We start from the raw sequence: 23,144 nt of genomic DNA, 5'->3' as shown, positions 1-23,144 counted from the left end.
CTAGGCACTCCCATGCACGTCTGCGACTTGCAACTTGCAAGCAGGCAGGCACACAGGCCGACCAACTGATAGAAGGCGCTCGTCGACGCATGTGCCCCAGTCCCAGTGCATATCATCTCACCCGTAGGCATCCTGTTTATAACCAAACAAAACTATGAAGAAAAAACCAGACAGCGTAATGTCCACCGTACAGAAACGAGAAATGCAAAGGGAAAAGCGAGCAACAATGGCAGTTGGATAATCTGAAGGCTTCGCCACCACGGGCCAGGGATAAGATAACCATCATAGTTTCCCGCAAAGGAAAGGGATAATCATAAGTGGCATTTTCTTTTTTTAAAAAAAAATAAGTTTTACATTCGTCGCTCATTGCACACAAGATGGGCCGACAAACATGAGATCCAGTGCGTGCAAGGATAATACTTCCACGGTTCTACAGACCTTGTGTACTCAAGCAGCCAAACACCAAACAGTTCCGAAAACTTCTGATGAAGATTAGTCCATATTCTGGGCCACCTCTGAAACACAAACCACATTATATGCACTGTGCAACCTTCTGATACAAATCCTGTGGCCAATTCCGGCTCATGTTGTTTGCTACTAGGTTTGCAATCTGTGAAATTAGAAATGAAAAATGCATCAGAAAGTGAGGATTGCATTTATGTTTAGCAACATGTCATTATAGCACCAAGTGCATCCGCAAAAGAAAATTTTAAACATGCATAGTTTACAAGTTTTTTTTTAAAAAAAGCAAAATAGTTTACACTACAAATGAACAATATTACAGAAAACATAAAATACTGATATATCCCTTCATCTTCCCTTGAGATTAGTTGAAGCCAATCTGAACTAGTTTCCATTTTCCAAACAATAATATCATTCCTTGTTTGTATGGTATTTAATTATATCCAAGTGAAAAAAAGTATCCATAACAAAAGTAAGCATTAACAAGTGCCATGCCCAGAGTAAATTTCGACAAACGCCTCCTTTTTGGCTGCTGGTGGTGGGAAGAATGTGTAAGTGCCATCAGGGGGTCACTAGGTATGTCGCTATGAGTTGAGCAGGTATCAGAATGAGCATAAAAGGGTTCACCTATTTCACATGGTTCAGTGCCTACATGTTCGTGACCTAGTCTGCTGATTAGCGAAAGGAACACGAGAAATACCTTGGACTTGACAGCACGCAAGGTCCCGTCAGTATCCCTAACGTTGTCAATGCAATTCAGAGCAACCTTCAGGAGATCTGGTATGCAAGCTTGAACATGGGGTGATAAATTCCTGAAAATATCAACAGTCACATTTGGAGACTGGGGGTCCAAATGAAGGAATGGGAGCCTGATGGTTTCCCTCAAAGCATCTACAGTCTGTCCAGCTCGAGCTAGCCTATAAATATGGAGAATAGCTTCAAGCTGTCTCAGTACAGTTTGTTGCTCGGAAATAAGATCCTTGTCTTGAACGCTGCAAGCAAGTTTCCACAAGACAAATTAGAAAACATTGGCACAGGACAAGAACCAGCACTCCACCTGTGCTAGGGTACGAGAGGAAATAACCTGGTTTCAGAAGAATATCTGGCTGTCTCCATAATCTCATTGCCAGAATGGATTAGGGCTGTAGCGCGACTCTCACCATCTAACATATTGCGTGCCATGGCACAGACAGCATCGGACAGGCACTTGTTTATTATCTGAAGTGCCATGGCAAAATCTCCTACCCTTTTATGAATTTCTACCGCCTGTCATGTGAAGGTGAACCAAAAATGAATCAATGCAGATCTGTAAAACACAAAAATGCGGGGCTCCCAGGCTGTATCCACTGGTGACTCTTTACAAATACCAATTTCCACAAAAGGCCAAAAAATCATCAGGATATAGATAGCAATCAAAATTGAGTGCAAACAATGGACACATCATATTTGATACACTAAGCATAACTTAGTCATGTAGTTCAATAATACTTTAGCAGCATATCAGTGCATGCATGCAAGAAAATAGAAAATACATGACTTTAAACTCATTACTGATATCAGTGCAGCATTCAAGCAAATTAATTAGGATTATACACAAGCCATTCTATAGCAGGTTAATGGCAGAACTGATGAGTAGCTAGGATAAATCAGATGGTGTTCTGTAAGAAACTGGGGGTCAGCACTCAGTACGGGATTTAAGTGTCACGATTTGGAATGTGGTCTGTAACAAGAATCTTTAATAATTCTCATAAGATCTTACTTTCAAGGCTCCAAAAATGATGTTTCCAACTACATGTTACATGATTAAACACAATAGCAGAAAAAGAGTTTATGCTTTCAAAAAGCTGCTACTAGGCCAAGCAACGCCTTAAGATTGATTCTTTCAATCAAATAATAAGCAGGCAGGCAAAAGATTTCAGAAGAAATATAATCCTATCATGAATACATAGCACTGATCTACAGAGCAACAAGATGAACCAGTTCTGTTGCCTTCCGCATATCTTGTTTTCGAAGTGAGCATGCAAAATTAATTCCAAAATACAAGAACAAAAATAAAACCTTAAAATAAATTTACCAATAAATAAATTTACTTACTTTGTCATAGAGCCCTGCCTCTTGACACCGATGGGCTGCTTCAAGTAAAAATTGCTGCCTGCTTCTCCAATCCATCATATACTTCTTTAGTTCCCCTTCTTCCCCCATTCCACTTGGACCAAGCAGAAGTTGTATGCCACCATCCCTTAGTAATATCTCCGTCAGGAGTTGCTTCAACATCAAACTTCGTTGTCGCTGCTGATCAGCATTCCCTTGACCAATCCATGATACCTCTCCTCCACCCATTGCAGCAGCAGCTTGTGCATAATACTCCAAGGCTAAATCAATATTGCCACTACGCAAGTAAATAGAGCCATACTGCCGTATTATGCTAGCAGCCTCTGCACAAGCATCCATGACACCTATCTTCTGGCCTGATCCAACACCATCAGGGAGAACACCATGATCAGCTAAAGCAATTGAAATATGCACAGCATCAACATGGTATCCATCCTCTCCAATTTCTTTAGACAGATAAAGAATTGCTGGGAGTAATTGGATGCTTAAAAACAGGACATAGGGATAGATTAAGGGATCTTTTCCACTCTTTGTATAATATGACGGCTCAAATTTGTTCAAGTAACTTTGCAGATCATCCAGTGTATAAGGCACCAAGCCTTCATTCAAAACACTAGAAGAAGATGCATTATTGTGTTCCCGCAGAGCTGACAACTTAAACCACAAGAAATCCTCTATAGTATTAAAAAGCGTTGGCAGATCTTTTAGCAGTCTGTCAATTTGCCGTCGACAACCACAAATTATGGCATACAGCAGCAACTTCTTTCTGTCATAACCAGGACGCCCTGGTCGATCACCCATTCTGAGCATTTTATCACATTCCTCAGAAGCTGCCAGAGCAGTATCTTGCGATACGGCACCATTAGTAGAAATCCAGTCTGCAAGCTGTGGAAGAATATGTGTATCGGTAAGTCCCAAGTGCCCTATCACGAACAGTGATCCATGACACATTCATGATTGTAGAAAGTTTACCAGTGGGGCAAAGTTGTGGGCAGCACGAGATGATTGCGCAACTTGTCTTGCTTCATCATAATATCCGGTTCTCAAGCAGAAATAAATCTGCAAAGATGGCAATAAGTGAAGCTTCAAATCAAAGATAGGTGCATGATAGTACCAAAGTTCTACCAAAAGTGAACAGTGAAATACATGGATTTGCAATTGAAGGATTCATTCAACAAAGCTAACAAACCCAAGCACAATGTACAGAAGGAACTAGCAGCAGTCCTCTAAAAATGGGCCAATGTAAGACAATACATAAGGAACTAGATGCACCTTCTATTATAAACAAGAACTCACACTTAGATGCAGATTGCAGTAAGTCTAGAAATAACGCATTGACTACTGCTGTCGTTTACATTAAGCTGCAGTTGCAGCTAAACTAACCAATTTAATTGTGGGGTTCAATGATCCATTAAATGATGAGCATATTGGTGTTGAATACAAAGTTCTTTCAATGTTATAAGTGTGCAAACAAAAACAAACCTGCTGCCAGGTTGTATCCACTGGAGGCTGTCTGCGTAGATCAGTTGCGTCGAAATCTAGCACACCTTGATCCCGCAGCCGTACCTGTCATGTCATAAGGACAGAAAATGCATTGGAGTGCAAATATTAGCACAAAAGCAACAGCAGTACTGCAGAATAGCATCAAACTCGAAACAAACCCGCATGAATGCCCGAATCTTCTGAAGATTGCCGACAGATCCACCAAGAGCAGCCTAAAACAACAAATCAAAGCATGGTTGATTATCAGGTGACGCAATGGGAGAAGCGTTTGCATGAATAGAGAACAGAAAAAAAAATCCAATAATGGAAAACACGAGAACATATATGGTAGAATTTAAATCGCTACAAGAACTCATTGTAGTGGAGACTTCATGGTTTAGATGTAAAAAGGTGGACAAATAAAGCTTGAAGCGATTCACCATGTCAGTAAGGCACTACGAGAGTGAATTGTCTTAACTTCTGAGTATATGATACCAACCAAGTGATATGCTCATGATACCTGAACTTATCACTAAATACTGTAGTACAGAAACTCCCAGAAAGAGCCACAAGCTGAATAGGTAGTGCCAGGATCCAGAATTTATAACTAAACACCTAGTAAAAAATGTCCCACGGATATGCACTGAGTGTGTGTGAGTGCCAAATTCAGTTTTGTATAAGATAATCAACAGTAAAGCAGGATACCCCGCGCTTAGTGGGATCAAACAGAATAGATATGCACCAAAATCATCACTACAAATCTTACATAACTGCACTTGAACAGCATACTCGACTTCCATAAGGAAACAAACTTGTGAATGAAGTAATCAGTAAAAGAGTAAAACAGAAATACTTACAAGAGCTGGATGGCTGTTGATTGTCTCAAGTATGTACTTTTCATGACCCCACTCGAGATGGTGTCTTGCACCTATCACTAGTGACATTTTTCTTGAAACATTTCGATGGGTCGACCCTTCCCCAACTAATGCCTGAATTAGATATACAACAGAAATACCAACAATAGAATAAGAAACAAAACCCAAATGGTGGAAGTTGCCAGGGCACAATACTGTTCTTCGAATAATGTATTGAAATGTAAGTGGAGATGAACAAAAAATGGTTACTAAGTCAACATTATTACCTGAATTAGATGCCACATTTTCTGCATCGTCACTGATTTTGTGCCAACAGCATCAACAGATAATGACTCATAAGCAGCCCTGAAAGCCGTAGCAGGCTAAGCAAAATACAACATTAATAAGCAGAAGTGGATTTAAGATGCTGCGTAAGAAAGATATTTTTTATGCTTTGATGATAACATCAAGGTTATACGAGAGAGGAACTTGAGCCATCAATCAAAATTGGCAAATTGGAGAATAAATTGTAGACGGCTGATATTTTTAATCTAGAAACTCCTTATGGCTGATAACATGTTGAATCTTGACATAGATGTAGAGGGAGCTTACATTAAAAGGTAGACTGCGTCCTCTAGCCTCATTGAGGTCCCTTACAACCCCAGCATAAACTGAAGATTTATTTTCAATAATAGTCTTGTTAGGTATAGGCATCACCCCTGCAGAGGGCAGGCCTGATGAAGCATGAGGACTCGAAGTTGATGGTGGCATCAAAGCAGGGCGAGCCAATCCACTGGTTGAGATATTAGTGTTTCTTTTGGGTAATGTAGAAAGCCGGCTTAGACTCTGCAAGAAGTCTCTCTTCTCTTTCTGCCAGTCATCCTACAGCAGACATATGATACAGTTATAAAACTCTGGGGCACCAACAAACCGTTATTCTAAAGTTAAATGACCAACAGACAATGAAAAGAAAATGTAGAAATGTTAATTCTTGAACCATTATTAACAATAAGAATCAGGTTACAAAACTATTATAATCTAGGTTGTTGCCAGAAAGGTGCAGTAAAGCTGTCCAAACACAAACAAAATTAAGATAATAAAGAAAGTTGAATAGCCAATGAAACATACACCAATGCTGATCCAGGAAAGTGTCATCTAGAAGGTATTTGCGGCAGCTTAGCCCTGGTCAAACATAAATAGAACTCAATAGAAGGAAGAACGAACCAACCTCAAGAACTTGCATCATGTAGTTGTTAAAACTCCTTAAGTTGTCCTTTTGAGCTTCTTGGATGGATGAAACTATGGCCACTTCATGAAGCTGAAAACATATATTATGTTTGTACTCCATGAAAATCAGGTGACTGTAAACTAAGAGGGACATTTAAGTACTCACCTGCTGCAGGTACTCCTCAACAGAGGTTGCTTCAGATGGAAAAACATCCTCAAAGGTTGTCTGCAAACATCAAATTTAGACAAGATTTGCACGCATTAGCAGTCCAGCAAGTGATATTCAAAAGCCACAGAAGCACATATAGGCACACCACTGAAATGATACTGCGGTAAGGTTTTCTTCTGATCAATTAGGCATCTGTTTGGCAGAATTTACCACATCAAGTGCATGCACATTTAGGTTCAACACTCAAACTGGAATCAAAATGATGTGGAGTAAATCATATTCTGTATGATAAGGGATGAAAGTTGAATATTTTTATTGTAATAAACACGAGAGAATGTGTGATATTCATTCTCAAACTAGTTCATTATCAGCATGTTCAAACAAACAACATTCAGGATCCTAGATAGCAGCTTCCTGCTCAACTGGATAGTGATGCTACTGTAAATTCCATCCACTGTTCTGCTTCCGACAGACCTATCCTCTTAAACCACCTCAAGATGTCAAAAAACGAAATCATCAGCCCTACGTTAAACTTGACATATCAGTGTATGATACAGGGACCAAAATGCAGTGTTCCCAGCTCACTTGACACGCCCATCCATTACCTTGAGTTCGAATGACTTGAGATCCCTGGCGAGCTGCTCAGCATTGATCCCCTCGCGCGCTAGCAACCTGCAAAAGTACAACCGAAACCCTAAGTCCCCCCAAAAAAACTTGAAGTGGCACTTGCAATTCAGACGAAACAAGAGACTGCTCATGGAAGCTCCCCAGGTTAATCGAGTGGGCTCCGGAGATCCATCTACCTGGTGGCGGAAAGCGACTGAGACGGCGCCTCGGCGCGGATGGTCTTGGCCTTGAGCTTGGTGGAGAGCGCCTCGAGCTGGTCCAGGTTCCTCTGCGCGAGCCGGAAACGAACCCGTCAGGGGAGGAGGCGAACACGCGTAACCTACGTCGGCGCCGAGCGAGAGAGAAGAAGCGGCGCGGGAGGAATTGGAGCACATCGCCGGGGCGCGCACCTGAAGGGGAGGGAAGTGCGGGGTGGGCGCGGCCTGCTCGAGGAGCTTGGTGGAGGAGTGGAGGAGCCCCGTCCACCCGCCCATCTCCGTGTCTCCGCCGCCTCCTACACCACTGCCGCCGACGCCGGCCATCGCCGCCGGGGGAGGAGGGTTTCGCTCGTGGTTTCGGGGGCGGAGCTTTCCGCCGCGGCGCTGGAGCTGTGGGGTTTTTGGAGTGCGCGGAGGGGAGAAGCGGTGGAGCGCTCTGGTGAAATGGTTGCTGGGCTGGGCTGGGCTCACGCGCCTCGTCTGAGATAGAGGTTGGATCATCGTTAGGCTTGAACGTAAGGCCCATTTCAGCCCATAATTCCAGTATTTTTTTCTTATTCTTATTTTGTTTTTTTAAATATTTACAAGCTCGTTTCATGAAAGGGGGGGAAAACGATTTGGATCGAATACACGAGCTGAAAAATCTGCACCTTTATTTAGAAATATATTGTAAATACTGTCGGTGCTTTGGTTAGTGAATCTGATAAAGTTGCATATCCACTAGCTGCGTTTGGCTGAAACTTGAAAGTGCCTCGATGAAGCCAATCCACAGTTGGGGACTTATCGTGTTTGGTTTGGAGATTAGATGGGATGGGTCGATTTTATCCCAGTTTTTTGGATGGGATCGTCCCGACTCATGTTTGGTCGACAAGAATGAGTTCGTCCTTTTTTTGTTTGGTTGGAGGTACTCAAGTAGATGGGATGATCACCATTTTCAACTTCCGTTAGCTACCGTCAGCGGGCCCCACCTATCATTGTCACGAGTACATCTTCCTCCGTGTGACAGCGGCCCGCCAGGGGAGCTCCGGCCGCGCTACCTGCCTCGAACCCCGACCGCGCCGCCTGAGGACTTGCCCCCGCCGGCCTCATGCCCCGAGCACCGGCCGTGCCGCTTGGGGTGCTCACCCTCCAGCCCCGAGCCGCCGCCGGAGCTTGCCCCGCCGGGCCCGGGACGCGCCGCCCGAGCTCCCCCCACCCCCAGCTGGACGTGCCACCGCCGGAGGTTCCCCCGCCCGTCGCCAGAGCTCCCCCTGCCCCCCAGCTGGACACGCCGCCGCCTGTGGGCGCCCGCCCTTGAAGCTCGATCCCGCAGCAAGAGGTTCCCCACCCTGCCGCCAGATCTTCCTCCGCCCTCCAGCTGGACGCGCCGCCGACCGTGGCCGCCCGCCCTCCCCTCGGGCTCCAGCGCGCCGGCTCCACCGCGCCGCCCCTCGCAAAACCGGCGGACGGTGGACAGATGACGCTTGACGGGGGCAAAGTGGGATGCCCCCGTCCGCTCATATTTGCCGGATGGGGGCGTCCCGGATCTTTGCGGTATATTCCCTTGTAGGGATGTCCTCGTCCCACTTGTCTCCAAACTAAACGCGGGATGAAGTGGGATCGTCCCATCCCGTCCCACTTCGTCCTCGAAACCAAACACATCCTTAACTGCTTGTATTGGAGAGTTGGTAGCCAATGATTTAGTTGAGCTCATGACTCGTGAGTTATGGAATTTATTATTCGATAATGCTACAGAATGGATGTCCGGAATTTTAAAAAAATCGCTCGCTCTGACACATGTTGCATTAGTTAACCATTGATGTTGTAACTATTGTTTCTATACATGAAACATATTGTTCATGTTCTGACCTAGTCATTTTTACATATTATTTTTTTATGTTGCAAACAGTAACCATTGATATTGCACTAGGTATTTTTTAATGTTTCGTCGTAGCGTCTGATGGAAAATTTCCCATCGGACGTCTGAGCGCTAGCAGCGCCGTATATTATTTCTATATATTTTTTCCCAAAAAGTCCTACCATTAGTTTACAACTCTAGGTATGATCACATGATTCAATATTTCACTGGTTTTTAGGGGGGTATCAAATGAACTGGTGTTAACAAAATCAGCTCCAATCATATACACCAGTTGGGGCACAACCTTTACAGATCAAAACTAGAGCCAGTTATAGCCGAGTCACCAAAGTTCCACATCACCATTTCTACAAGCTATGCTCAAGCTGATGTCCTCAACTGACACAATGAATTTCAAATTCAATCTCCCAAGCTGCAAAGGATATTCAAACAAACTCCGCATAATGAATTTCAAACTTCAAATTCAATCTCCCAAGATACATTACAAATGGGACATTTAACAAACTCCAAAGCGATGTGGGGCAGTTCATCAATCCATTAAAGTCTTCATTGAAACTACCGGTCGAAAATTTCCATTGATTTGCTGAGAACCGATGATTATATAAGGTAACAGAGTGTTACAATGTAATGGGGTGTACCAAAATGCTAGAGACCTAAAGCTTCCACTCAAATGAATCTAACATCAAACGCAGCTGCTTCATGAGCAGGAAAGAGAACCTAATGTACAGAAGTACCTACTGCAACTCCCTCCTCAGCCTATACAACGATGTCCAAAAAAATCCTCACAACAAGTAACCAACAAACTAATTATCGTTGCATGCCTTGTTTGAAAAACTGTGTGCAGGTACCACCACGGGGTGTTTCTCCATGTTGAAGTCTCTTTATCAACGAATATCGATCCTTAGGATCTTACCGAGCACGGGCAGTGGCTGGTTGCTTCGATGAGCGTGACTTGTGCTTCCGCTTTTGGTTTGCCACTGCAGCAGGATCAGCCAATGGCCCAGACCAAGTAGGCACAGCTCCTTTCTCGTAAGTGAACACAGTACTGAAGGAAGACGGGTCTGGGGGTTCGTATAATGGGTCCATATGATTTGAAGAATCTAAAGGGACGCCAACCGCGCCATCTTGGTGTGGGGGAGGGAACTTTTCACTCTTGCTTTTAGCATTTGCATGAGTGACGAACCTTCTTTTCTGTAAAAAGAAACGAATAAGCACAAGTCAGCAATACTGCACATTATGTTTAGGATAGTATGGGCTGCCTTTTTGGTCTTTTGGACCGTGGCTGATAAAAACCAGAGGACCTATCCTGAGAAATAAAGTTAGTCTACTTGGATGTAGGATATAATTTAAAATGCAGAGTTTAAGTGAAAGGGCTGAGACTGAGCAAGTGGTTGCACCACCTCAGAACATTGAACAACTCTATCCTAAGTTTATCTTATTAACCTCTAGAGAAACCATGTCATAGAAACAAAATTGTACCAGAAGTATAAGTTCATTCAACATACATCAATATTTACTTGAAGTTCAGCATTTGCCTCTGGAGCTGGAACTGCCTTAGGTCGATCACGTGTTCTTGTCTTCTTGGATCCATCACCATTAGCTCTACCAGCAGCAGCTCTTAAACTGTTGATCATGGTGGATAAGTGAGGTAGCATCATAGTGGTGTCAGAAGTACTCAACAACTAACTGACACTAGACCACAAACAGGAAGATGGGTCAAGGGTAGTGCTAGGATATTTGGCTACTAGCAGATATGTGGACATGTAATGAGTGAAAAATCAGTCAGAAAAATGAAGCAGTAGTTGTCTTTTGACTCAATTATGAGGCCTATCAAACATATTCAACAAGTTACTAGAAATCCAGGAGTTTTGGCACCATTACAAATACAGCTGCTTTTAGCGCAATTATGCCACTAAAATTTTGACCACAATGGCTTTTGAGACAAGAAATACCTATTACTTTTGTAGAATAAATTAGTACTGCATTTCATGCCCTTTAGTTGCATTCTATCCTTTTCCCCCTTTTTTCAACTTACAAAGACACAGATATTAATATCAGAATACCAGAAATTTTCTGGGTCAATTTAACTAGATAAGTTTTTGCGCTCACATTTAACAGCTGAAAGGAGGACGAGACTCTATTTACATTTACTCAATCATGATGGTACTATTGTACAACTTTTGTTTTTAACCATTAGCAACTTGTGGTGACAAGTGAGTAGCCGGAACTCTTTCAGATGTAGATCCAAATATCCAATGCCTAATACTGTGTTTGTTTGTTTGTTTCAGCCACTAGACAGCTTGTGGCCACGAAACCTTCTGATAGTGTGCACTCATGTCTTTTTCTTGCCGATAATAAGCACTCACCAAACGTGGGACCCTACACTAATATTATACTCAGGAATTCTGAATAAAAAAAAAATCTTATATGAACAATTCAAAATATTGAACATGCAAATGTACATATGTTTTAGGTTAGTGAGGCAAATGTTGATGAAATATGTGTGGTTTCAGATTACAAGAAAACCGAAGATAAAAATAGCCAGCACTGGTTTATAAAAGGTGATTAATCTAGCCCATTTATGATTTTTTTTGTGTAAGGTTAGTACTGTTACCCCCACAAACCACACATATAGACAGCAGCTATGCTCATTGCATGCACTCGTAGATCAACAAAATTGTGTTATTGTACCCTCAATGGCGATAAGTCTATGACACCTTAGATCATCATAAAAACTGAAACAAGTGTCAAGGTGACAAACCGTCTGGCTTCTTCGTCTCTTCGTTTTGCATCTATTTCTTTGCTTGGAGGGTATTTTGGGAGACTTGACGGTTCACATGCGAAAGGTTCAGTTGTAAAGAACTGCATGCATAGAAAGTTAACAGAAGGAATTAACACACTATGCCAAAAAAGAATATGCTACAAAAATATAATGTGTAACAACAGTGGAAATCTGGATTGCTATCGTATCAGGTGCAAGAAACCCCTACTACCTCTGCTACCCTAGATTCATGTTGGATTACGGTGTTTCTGGAATTAACCATACGATACTTTAATCCCAATGGAATCATGAGAAACTGAGAATCATGGTCTGAGTTTCCTCATACTGCACAAAGAATTGGTCCAGTTGTTTTTGGGATGTGCGATACAAAGTCAGCACATTTACAGTAGCTACGGATGCCTGCAAGTTCAGTATTGAACCTAAATTTAGACCAATGGTTACCGTTGCGCCAGCAAAAGAAATTTTCTCATTAAATTGTTAAAAAATTATAATATTGTGTTTGCGAAAGATAGTAATGACTTCAACACAAATAAGAAATTCCAAATGTTTTGTGCCAGCAAATAGGGCTAGCTGGATAGGAACTTACATCACTTCTTAATGCAGCCGTCGCTGTTAACCGATCAGCTGGATCAATTGCAAGTAGTGTCTCAATCAACTGCAGTGCTGATTGCGGAAAATCTTTAAATGTCTCTCTTATTCGCCTTTTGTATGGCTGCTGAGGCTTAAATATTGTTGCGTGAGGCAGCTTCGACTTTTTCCAATATTCTTCTGTTGGGGAGCCACATAACTTAAAAATTTTATGCAGCTGTTCCACCTAAAAGGGGCAGACATGAATAGATCAGTGAAATATGGAAGATAAATGCAGTTGCTTTTTCATCAGGTTGGATAGTATGGATAACAATAAGTGCACAAACAGTGTAACAGGTCACAATTGACTCGGTAACAGAACATTGAACGCAACCGCAAAATGAAAGAAAGCATGGAAATTCTCAAAATAAAAGGGATAGAAAGCATTGGAAATGAATGCTGAAACATATGACAATAGGATCAGAATTTTAAGGCAGATTAAGGCTTTCACGTGGTACATTGCTGGACAAACAATTTCTATGCTGGCATGATTCGGTTAGAGCGGCTAGTTATAGAGAAGAAACTAAAATGGCGTTCCTAAAGAAATACAAAATGATTAAAAAACAAGGAATCTTCCTCCTGTGATTTCTTCTGAGTCCTCCTCACAAGTCCCAATACTATGATGTACAAGGGTGTTTTCAGTTTTCACATGGGTCAGGAACAAGAAGCAAACATGAGCTCTAAACAATTCAGTGCAGCCCCATTACCAATGGTGCCAGAACAGGCAAACTCAAATTGGAAAAGTTTATAGAAATCTACAAGTGAACTACACTAAGTCCTCAACTGAGGCCTAGTTTAGCTGGAAATCAACCAAATGTAAGGCATGTCTAATTGATATATTGGACAGGTAAGCGTATAATGCTAACCTCTGTTCGTCCCGGCATAATTGGCCTCCCAGCCAGCAACTCAGCCAGGATACACCCTGCGCTCCACAGGTCCACACCCACCCCATAATCCGTCGCACCTAGAAGCAGCTCCGGCGGCCGGTACCATAGGGTCACCACCCGGCTCGTCATCGGCTGCTTACGGTCTGGGTCGAAGAACGATGCCAAACCAAAATCGGCAATCTTCAGCATGCCATTGTTGTCCAAAAGCAGGTTCGAACCCTTGATATCGCGGTGTAGCACCCCTCGGTCGTGGCAGTGCTCCAGACCCGACAGCAACTGATGCATGTAGCACTTAACCTGCATCTCATTCATACACTGTGAGTCCGTGAAACGGATGGCACCAAAGGATGCAATTCGGAAATGGTGCGGGGATCTCGGAGCTGGCCTGTGGCTCGGTGAACTTGATGTCCGGGCTGGCAGCGAGGCCGGCGAGGTCGTGCTCCATGTACTCGAAGACGAGGTAGAGGCTGCAGGACATGCGGGAGGTGACGAGGCCGTCGAGCTTGACGACGTTGGGGTGGTCGAGGCGGCGGAGGATGAGGATCTCGCGCGCCATGAAGCGGACGCTCTCGGGCTCGAGGTTGTCGAAGCGCACCTTCTTGAGCGCCACGATCTTGCCGCTCACCGTGTCGCGCGCCTTGTACACGTTGCTGTACGTGCCCTGCCCGATCTGCCCGGCGCCGCCCACGAAAGATGCGAGCATTCGTCAGTTCCTCCACTTACGCCAATGGCAGCCGCCAGACGCCACGAAGCTGGCGGGGGGCAATGAATGGGAGAGCGGAGGCGGAAGCGAGCGCGCGCGGGGGTACCTTGTCGATCTTCTCGAAGGAGTCGGCGCGGCGCGGGGTCCAGCCGTCGATGGCCTCGCCGGCGACGGCGGAGAGCCAGGCGGGCCAACCGGCGGCGACCTGCTCCCCGCGCGCCCTGTTCGCGAAGCTCCCGCCGGGGGCGGGACGCGACGAGCGGGAGCGCCTCTCCCGCCGCGCTGGCTTCTCCGCCGGCTGCTCCGGCTTCCCGGCAGCAGTCGCAGCCGCGGCGGCCTCCTGCGGCGGCGCGGGGGCGGCCGGCTCGGGCGGCTGCGGCGGCGGGCGATCGGGGCTGGGCGCGGAGGGGCGGCCGTGGACGCAGCCCATGGAGGGGGGTCGTTGGTCACCGGCGGCGGCGGCGGCGCATGGGGGGTGGGGACTGGGGAGTGAAGTGGAGCGGGAGGACCGCGCCGGGGGAGGGAGGGGAGGGGACCGAGCTGGCTGTGCTTTGCTGTGCTGTGCTCCGGAGGAGGGTTTGACTCCGCGGCGGCGGATGGGTCTCGCTCTGGTTTGTCTCGGTGTCCGTCCGGATCATGTCACGCATGGATGTGGATGTGCTCATGCCATGCCATGTGACGCTGATAGAGCCATACAGGGAGACTGGGAGAGGGAGGAGGGTTGCGTTAAAACGTGAGCACACTTTTTGCCTGCAACGGAAGGATCGCCTTTACCCGAATTTTACTTTAAAAATGGCCCGTTGATTTTGCTCGGTTAGACTTTGGTTTGGTAGCTTTATTTTTGTGTTTCCTGCGTAGCTTTGACTGTGATCTTTGCTTGACTTTTCAGTCTCTTCGTTTTATTAAAGAATTTTTTATTTTTTTGTATAAAGCTGTGATAAATAATGAATTTATTATAATTATAGATAAGTGTTTTTATATGAATCTTACGGTATTACTGTGTGTCATAAAATTATATACTTCCATCTGGGAACATAAGAATTTCTAGGTTAAATTATCTTAGGTTCACTAAGCTTATAGAAAAGATGACAACTTTTATGATATCAAGTTAGGATTGGATCCATTATGAAATAAGTTTTTCTAGTATAGTTCTTTGATACCGCAGATGTTACTACTCTTCTACTCAAATTTGATTAAATCCAAGAAGGTTTGACTTATGCAATAACAAGGTATGCTTATATTTTTTTAACAAGAAATATTAATGAAGTAGTTTTTTTCCACTCCGTCCAGAGGACTATGACCCTGTTTGTTTGCCCCTATATTATATGGATTATAGTCCAAAAGTAATAGGGTAAATAATTATTTATGGATCACTTGGGATCACAAATAATCTGAAATAATCTGCCCAACTTATTGAGATTATTTGTGGTCCTATGGTAGTTCTCGAGTGTTCTTTTACCATAATACCGATGACTCATATTCTTGATTGTATAATCTACATGGATTATAATTTGGAACAAACACATGATCCATAATCTTGATTGTATAATCTACATGGATTATAATCTAAAACAAACAGGATCTAACTGAAACTAAGTGAGTAAAGAGACCCTTTCACGGCCTACCTACCCCCTAATTAGTTCTTCCTCATGTAAACACATATGGAATTAGACCACAGGAGAAGTCCTACCGGAGAGACATCCTAGGAGGCCAGGATGAGGATATACCCCTGCTGCCACGTTTCGCTGCTTGCAAGAGCGGTTGCTTGGGCTTCTCGGCAGTCGGCACGAGCCATTGCTTGCCATGGCTGTCAGCTGAGCGGAGCGGATCGTTGCTTTGACCATGAGAGAGCATCTGTCCCCCGTTCTTCACGCGAACCACGAGCATCCATCTGACTGTCCGTTTGTTGATGTCACTAGATGACCAGATCTTTGCTTTCTCGCGGACAGCAACAGCTGATGCAACCTTTTCGGACCAACTGCCGCTGTGCTTCACCAGAAAAAGGCACCCTGCTGAACTGGTCCCTGGAGCACGGAGCAGGGGTTCCTGCGAAATCAAATCTCAAAAGAAAGTGATGGTACATTGTTGAGGAATTATTCACCTAATGCTCTGCTCCTCAGCAATGGTCGTCGGATTTATAATGGTGTAATGCATGGTTGGTTTCCAATTTCTCTTTGGTTGATTCGAATCGGCCGCAAGTTGGAGTTTAGGTAGATGATTTCAAACACCACGTAGGAAGTTTTCAGCCAGCGTTGCCACGGCATGGCTTGTGCCTTTGGTTTCTAGCACAACACATGCTAAACATGGCGAAGCAAATAGTGGACGGTGAAGCTCCTCTCTCACATAACAGCTTAACAGGATTCTATTTCTCTATTCAGAGACCCGTCTCTGCTTTTGGGTTAGATTGTTAAGAGTGTAACAACAAATGAAACACCGATGCGATGGAACGAGGGTGGCAGATAACTATTGTCAAGCAGCTGGTGACCCAATCTGTTCCAGTCTTCCAGGGATGCCATCATGCCAAGTACGAGAAACCAGCGTCCCTCCAGCATACTACCAACGCACAGATTAAGCACAAAAGGATCTCTCAGCCACCTAGTAGTTACCAATCTCAGTTCATCAAGGATGACCAATCATGTCAATTTGAGACAGCGGCACCAAAATTTAAGTTTCATCAATCGTCCAGATCGAGCTAGTACTTGAAAACAGGGGTTCCAAAAAAAACTAATCTCAGCATGGTTACTAGCCTGCAATATCCATTTTACATAACAGCGAGTCCCAACCTTGAGCACCTTGGCTCTCCCTTCTCCAGTGAATGCCTCACTCATCATCAGCGTGCTTCTTCTTTTTCTTCTTGTCTTTCTTACCAGAATCTTCATTTTGCATTACAACATCCTCACCATCCACATCAGATTTCTTCTTTTTCTTCTTCTTCTCGCCTTCGGCGGCAGCCACAGCAGGCTCCTCGCTCTCCTTGGACTTCTTTTTCTTTTTCTTCTCACCATCAGCAGCAGCCACTGGAGTCGCCTCGGTTTCCTTGTCCTTCTTCTTCTTTTTCTTCCTCTCCTGATCACCATCCTCCTGGATTGCTTCCGCTGCAGGCTCTGTTGTCTGTGCAGCCTCCGCCTCATGATGTTTCCTCTTCTTTGAAGCCAATTCTGACTTCTTTGGTGTTTCTTCAGTGGATTGTCCTAGTACGACATCAGTGGCAGGGTTGTATGTCTAAAACAAAAGCAAAACATCAGTCAAAATGACTTTTAGAACTCAAACACCCCCCCCCCCCCCAAAAAAAAAAAACAATGGCAACAAAAAAGGTGTTCACGTAAGGATACACCAATGGGATCTTTTTCGCTAACAATAAAGCAATCCAGTACTAGAACAGTCCATTGTATTGACCAAGATGGCAGTGAAGAGTAAGCAACTGTCCGTTAAATAAAAGGTTTCTTATCATATTTTTCAAGGAAACAGAACCATGACAAAGCTTACCTTAGCAGGAGTAATTAAAGCCCCAGCTCCCTTCTTCCGGTCCTTTTCATACACTTCTATCTTAGGCTTTCCCTTTGTGGAACCAGCAGATTTCCCAAATTCTTTGTTCTCCAGAACTTGAAGCCGTGTCTCAAGCTGTTCAATTCTCACTTATGTCAGAAGACAATCTATTGTTTGTATTATAAAAACTAAAATTGTTTTCGACAGTGCAGATACCTTGAGTCGACTCTCAGTGCCAATGGAGTTGTCCTCACCATCACCAAGGGCATCACACCGTATGGCAAGAGCAGTTTTCGCAGCAAGAGAACGAGAGATCTTTCCCTTGTGCTTTTGAGATGCCTTGCCAATTAAGGATGCATGGTAGATGAGGCCGTACTTAGGTGTAGCATGCTTCGTCTTTAGAGCTCTGAATAAAGCCTGGACAGAATACAATTTTCAGTTGCTTAGTAGAGAAACCAATTCTAGCAGACAACAAAAAGAAATAATCTCATTCATGCCACCGATTGATGTCACTACGAATTAGGATATCAAAAAAAGAGGGCACAATTTCGTGTGTCTTACTGATATACGCTGTCGACGCACATTTAGAAGAGCAGGATCACAGACAGAAAAAGAACAACGAATGAAAAACCGTTTTCGAAATCATCCACAAATAGTACGCACCTTCTCTGCACCGAGTATCTGGATTGTGCTACCAGGCTGCTTGGCTAAATTTACCAAACTGCCACCGTGCGCAATAAGGCGAGCACCAACTAATTCACCCACCAGTGCGGTCAGATTGGGAGCAATAGTGTTCATCCTGCTTTTTAAATAGTCAAACAGCTGGGCTCTGTACTCAGAAAGAGCCAACACTTGATCACATAGCTCTCTGATATTTAACAAGTCAAGGTCGCTAACTTCTGTTCCCATGGATATTACTGCCGCCTCCTTTATCTGTGCTTCCACCTCTTCATCTGACAGTATCTGTGAACAACAGAGCTATTACTAAGCAGTTTGCTTCATAGGCATGTAAATAACATTGAGAAATGTCCACTCATTTACCTCAGAGAAATCAAGGTTGACTGCATTAGCTCTGTCGCCCATCATCTTCACAACTTTTGCATACTGTATGTTATCTGTGACTATTTTAGTGAGCTCAGGAAAGTGCCAACCATACCATTCACGAACCCTCATAGCATAAGTGTTAAGCTCTTTGTCAAGATCATCCAATAAGCCAATGGCCTGAATGATCATGGTATCAACCTGTGGAACAAAAACAATGGTGGTCATCTCACTTACACGATTCCAAATGGGTAATTCACAAACAACAACCGTAACTAGCCAACACAAAAGATGTTCTGAATGTGCAAAGATATAGCACCAAAGGGCAACAAAAGAGTAAAACACACGGATACAGTATCCATGTTCATGTGAAGCAGCAAGTGATGGGGCAATAAAAAAAGCCAGAAAGTGAGCACATATCGGACTCACCTTATCAGGACTGAACTTCAGCTTATACCTAGACAGGCTGTGGGACAGTCCCAGGCTCATCGGACCAAGTTCTTGTGCACCCAGCCCAGTTATAAGCTCAGTGAGCTGATTTCTCAGCCCTCTCATCAGCTCCATCACAGCACTATTGTGAAGGCAGTCAATTTTCTGCATGAGCGCAACAATACTGTAAGGAGGGCCAGTCATTCTACAAACAAATTAAAAACCGAAGAACACCACCGACCAGCTTTTCCTTTATAGCATTTCCAAGCTTGGAATCAGCAACAGCTAATGTTTCACCCTCACAGTGCTTCTGCAAGAACTTGCGCAGACCCTTGCTAGGCTTGCCATCAATAATCAGGGTCGCAGCAGACAGAGCGTCAGATGTGTTCTCAAACTTGTTGAAAGCCTTAAGCTCAACCACCTACACAGAAGTTCATAACTACTAGTCAGAAAAGAAAACTGGATGTATAAACACAAAGAATATAACGGGAGACAATATCATAAATACCATAAAAGCTGAATAAGTATTCTGCATTTGAACAAAACCAGTTTAATGTTGGTACACGCACAGACAAAACAATCTTCTAGGGAGTCTGTTCTAGAGGTGATATGCATCATTACCACCTTCACCCAGTATAGGCACATAACATGTATCAGCAGGAAATAGTAGTTCCTTGAGGAAATAGTATTCTCTAGGCACTTTGCGGCTTAAAGTTGATATGTTCAAAATACTCCCTCCAGTCTCAATAACTTGTCGATTCCGACAAAATGACTGAACTAACTCCAGGCAAAATCCTCCAGTCAGAACGACATGTATTTAAGAACAGAGGGAGTAGCTTACAAAAAAACACATTGTGGAACATATTCAGCTAGCTACCCATATTTGTAATGGCGAAATCTAGTATTCCGCCAGGGTAAAAGAGTTACATTGACATCAATACTTTAAAAAGACAAGGGCACAATGTCATAATGTGCCTTGATAAAAGGAAAACTCGTTTGCCCTTTGAATGTTAATAACAGAATCACTAACCCTTCTCGCCGAGTCGGATGTCGTGAACTCCTTCCATAGATCCTACAAGCACAAATAGAAGACAGAACACTGTTAGTTCAATAACCAAGCGCGGAGCAGAGCAAACTTAGCAAACCCAATTAAAACCGGAATTAGAAATTTGAAGCACCGACCACACACCTCGACCTTGTCGAGCTTCCCCTCGTCGAGCACCTTGAAGAGGGCGAACCCCGCGGGGGTCTCGAATAGCACCAACATATCCTCCTAGAATCAGTAACCTGCGACTATCTCAGCCGAAACCTGCATCCAACGCACGCCCACCGAACCAAATCAGACCGAGAAAAGCATGGCTGCTGAGATGCCGGAATCCGTCAAACCTGGGGGGATTCGGCGGTGGAGAGGACGAGGCGAATAGGGGCTTCGCCTGCGGCGGCCGGGGAGACGAGAGGGGGCGGGTGGGGAAAAGGGAGGTAGCGGCCGCAAGGGTTTTAGCGCTAGGGCTTGGATAAATTTATACTGGACTGGAGGAAGGAAGGGGCGCGGTGTCCCATCGCACCGTTGGTTCAGCGGGGCAGGGGTGCTCTGCCGTTGGATGGATGGTCTGGGGTTTTAGGTCGTGGTTGGAGTTAAGGCGACTCTGTCTGTCAACTTTTTGCATTGCAATTGCAACAACTCAGATTATAAAATTAGAAACAACTGTGAGGGTTCATAAAATTCAATTTTCAAATCAGAGTCAAAATCCCTTGTTGCTTTAGCAGTTTCAATTGGAATCTCAACTTGAAGTCCTGAACCAACATATGCCCACATGATCAATTTTAGCATTTACAAAGTTGTTGTGAGATTATGGTTGAGAAGTGCTATTGTGTTGGTTATATAATCGATAAGGTTGATTTGTACTATATGAATAATCATTAGTAACTTTTTGCATTGCAATTGTAACAAGTCAGATTTAAAAATTAGAAACAACTGTGTGGGTTCATACAATTCAATTTTCAAATCAGAAGTCAAAATCCCTTGTTGCTTTGGCAGTGTCAATTGGAATCTCAACCTGAAGTCCTGAACCAACATATGCCCACATGACGAATATTAGCATCTACAAAATGGTTGTGAGATTAAGGTTGAGAAGTGCTATTGTGTTGATTATATAATTGATAAGGTTGATTCTACTATATGATTAATCATTAGTAACATATTTTATTATTAATTAGTAGTTATATTATGATAAAATTAACAGTGACAAGTAGTTGTAAGTCCCGATTAGTGTAAGGTTGACCATTAATATTTGTAATTTGTAAGTTACGCCTTTTGGATCTATTATGAAATAAGTTTTCTAGTGTAGTTTAATACAGTAGATGTTATCTAGAATGGAAGTCTACGACAAACAATCAATGCAAGGGACAGATGTTTAACCTTCTTCTGCATTTCCAAATAATAATATTAGCAATGCTGGGTAGCTCAGTGTCGGTGTTTCATTCCACCGACTAGTGATTGTACGCCGTGCTCTCCTCACTTCCGATGCCTAGCACACAAGAGACAAGGAGTTATAGTGGTTCGGGAAGATCCATACGTCCAGTTTCGGCAGGAGTCGTGTTCTTTGGATCAAGTGCACTCGACTTACAATGGGGTGCTTGCAAGCAAGCGTTTGTGCGATGTGTGGGTGTATGTGTTGAATTCGAGAGAGTGTGAATGGAGGCCCAGTTCTCTTTATATAGGCTAGGGACCGGGCAACAACGTTGAGAAATGGAGGGGGTCCCGACTTCAGAGGTCGGGGGTTGCGGCGTGGTCGGGTCTTCCTTGCACTAAGAGGCTTCCCTGTCTGGCTGGTCTTGGGTCTCGCATGTCTTGTACAGGTACACCTATGCAGCATGGGCTACTCATGCAAGGCTCGGCCTGCTCCATGGCGTGCTCCCGACCCGTCCGCCAACTCCGTGGCGGTGAACGGGACGGGTGCTGTTGCTGTCGTCCGTACTGCTAATGAATGGGCGAGCCTTGATTAGTGGCCTGGGCGGGGTGTGCCACTCGTCCCAGCTTTCCCCGACCTCTTTAGTGCGCTCACGGCTGCTCCTCACCGTGATGTCTATCGCTGGGTCCCACCTCGCCTGCGGGACCATACTGGGTTTGGCGCGATGGCATGGCCTTGATCTTGACGGGTCTCCTTCACAGCGAGGATGATGATGTCGGGGCATGTGGATGAGTACGGCCGCGCGTGGCCTCATCCTGCAAGCCGTCTTGGGTGGTCCGAAGGGTGTAGCCTCACCCTTGGACCTCCTAGTTAAAGGTCGGCTCCCTTCGCCCGGTCATGTCTCCGTCATTTAATGCCTCTCATACGGCGCAGGTATTCATGAGTCAAGGAGCTGGTGAGGAGCTGTGGGTCCCTTGCAGGCCCTGCCCCCGAGCTGGTTGTGCTGGCGAGTCATGGCTCTTGGCTTCCGACCAAAGGAGATCGGGTGGTGGGCCGCAATGTCGTCTGGGCCGTTTTCAGGATGCTTCCAACTGTTGGGAATTTGACCTTTTGGTGCCATATCGCCCTAAGCCCATTTCCTACGCTTGATACACGAACCCGTCAGTAGCCCACGAGGCTTCTTCCGACCTTGCGGTCGGGGGAAGGCTCCTTCGCCCTTTTTGCATGCCGTTCGATGGCTAAGGCGTCCTGTGGGTTCTCGCGAGCGAACCCACTAGGTCTAGCCCTCGAGCTTCTGAGGGCCTCAGAACGCTTTTAATGCGAGCATTGCCCATCCCTTGCCACCGTTTAGACGTTGTTATGAGACCCTTTCTGACCTTCTGGTTTCTTCGTGGTTGCACGCCGATGCGCAACCGAGACCGGTCCACCCGATGCCTTGCGCAATGCAGAATCCCGAGGTCCTGCTCAGGGCATCATTTCATCCTGTAGTTCACGTGGGTTTGCCAGTGCATCGGGGCTCGCGACGTCCTTGCCTGGCGGGCACCCCTCTTTGAACCTCGCGGTGTCGCGCGGCTTAGCTCTGCGCTCGGGCTATAAAGCCTGCGTCATGTGCTGCTTGGGGCTCCAGGCTTCACTTCCCAAAATGCTTCCATGTGCGGGTAGAGGGATGAGGCCTCCGAGAGGGTGTCTCCAAGTCTTCCGGGTTGGCTGCCGTGCAGCCTGCCCTTGATGCTAGAAGAATCTCAGCGAGCGGCTGGGCGTACCACAAGGGGTCTAAGGCACCTCCATTCGTG

General features: G+C 44.8%; 3 protein-coding genes across 3 annotated transcripts; all 3 read right to left on the bottom strand.

Moving 5' to 3' along the window:
* Window positions 1-233: 233 nt before the first annotated feature.
* LOC101763253 (nuclear pore complex protein NUP93A) lies at window positions 234-7,550 on the bottom strand. Its single transcript, XM_004984333.3, has 15 exons — window positions 7,323-7,550; window positions 7,110-7,201; window positions 6,912-6,978; window positions 6,304-6,363; window positions 6,139-6,228; window positions 5,523-5,792; window positions 5,198-5,293; window positions 4,914-5,045; window positions 4,236-4,289; window positions 4,057-4,140; window positions 3,547-3,633; window positions 2,557-3,459; window positions 1,547-1,728; window positions 1,163-1,454; window positions 234-610 (listed from the first exon to the last, which is right to left on the bottom strand). The coding sequence occupies exons 1-15, from the start codon at window positions 7,452-7,454 to the stop codon at window positions 533-535; spliced, it is 2,619 nt and encodes an 872-aa protein (XP_004984390.1). The 5' UTR covers window positions 7,455-7,550; the 3' UTR covers window positions 234-532.
* Window positions 7,551-9,505: 1,955 nt separating this feature from the next.
* LOC101762842 (probable serine/threonine-protein kinase At1g54610) lies at window positions 9,506-14,650 on the bottom strand. Its single transcript, XM_004984332.2, has 7 exons — window positions 14,091-14,650; window positions 13,667-13,951; window positions 13,261-13,578; window positions 12,354-12,581; window positions 11,747-11,847; window positions 10,491-10,608; window positions 9,506-10,176 (listed from the first exon to the last, which is right to left on the bottom strand). Exons 1-7 carry the CDS (start codon window positions 14,412-14,414, stop codon window positions 9,895-9,897), a joined length of 1,656 nt encoding a protein of 551 aa, XP_004984389.1. The 5' UTR covers window positions 14,415-14,650; the 3' UTR covers window positions 9,506-9,894.
* A 1,970-nt stretch (window positions 14,651-16,620) lies between these two features.
* LOC101762445 (probable nucleolar protein 5-2) lies at window positions 16,621-20,428 on the bottom strand. Its single transcript, XM_004984331.3, has 10 exons — window positions 20,327-20,428; window positions 20,130-20,249; window positions 19,971-20,012; window positions 19,182-19,361; window positions 18,941-19,105; window positions 18,512-18,712; window positions 18,134-18,433; window positions 17,687-17,887; window positions 17,471-17,605; window positions 16,621-17,206 (listed from the first exon to the last, which is right to left on the bottom strand). Exons 2-10 carry the CDS (start codon window positions 20,205-20,207, stop codon window positions 16,805-16,807), a joined length of 1,704 nt encoding a protein of 567 aa, XP_004984388.1. The 5' UTR covers window positions 20,208-20,249; window positions 20,327-20,428; the 3' UTR covers window positions 16,621-16,804.
* Between the last annotated feature and the right edge of the window lie 2,716 nt (window positions 20,429-23,144).

Source organism: Setaria italica, chromosome IX, assembly GCF_000263155.2.
Source record: "Setaria italica strain Yugu1 chromosome IX, Setaria_italica_v2.0, whole genome shotgun sequence".
In the NCBI taxonomy this organism is placed as follows: domain Eukaryota; kingdom Viridiplantae; phylum Streptophyta; class Magnoliopsida; order Poales; family Poaceae; genus Setaria; species Setaria italica.
This window is presented reverse-complemented; position numbering and strand designations above follow the sequence as displayed.

Coding starts and splice junctions, on each gene's coding strand:
- LOC101763253 (XM_004984333.3), bottom strand. CDS start 7,454: ATGGCCGGCGTCGGCGGCAGTGGTGTAGGAGGCGGCGGAGACACGGAG. Junction 4,290..4,913: donor TCAACAGCCATCCAGCTCTT/GTAAGTATTTCT, acceptor TTGTTGTTTTAG/GCTGCTCTTGGTGGATCTGT. Junction 1,455..1,546: donor AGATATTCTTCTGAAACCAG/GTTATTTCCTCT, acceptor ACTTGCTTGCAG/CGTTCAAGACAAGGATCTTA.
- LOC101762842 (XM_004984332.2), bottom strand. CDS start 14,414: ATGGGCTGCGTCCACGGCCGCCCCTCCGCGCCCAGCCCCGATCGCCCG. Junction 13,579..13,666: donor TCAAGTTCACCGAGCCACAG/GCCAGCTCCGAG, acceptor AATGAGATGCAG/GTTAAGTGCTACATGCATCA. Junction 11,848..12,353: donor CGGCTGCATTAAGAAGTGAT/GTAAGTTCCTAT, acceptor CTATGCATGCAG/TTCTTTACAACTGAACCTTT.
- LOC101762445 (XM_004984331.3), bottom strand. CDS start 20,207: ATGTTGGTGCTATTCGAGACCCCCGCGGGGTTCGCCCTCTTCAAGGTG. Junction 18,713..18,940: donor TGAAGTTCAGTCCTGATAAG/GTGAGTCCGATA, acceptor TTTGTTCCACAG/GTTGATACCATGATCATTCA. Junction 17,888..18,133: donor AGATACTCGGTGCAGAGAAG/GTGCGTACTATT, acceptor TATTCTGTCCAG/GCTTTATTCAGAGCTCTAAA.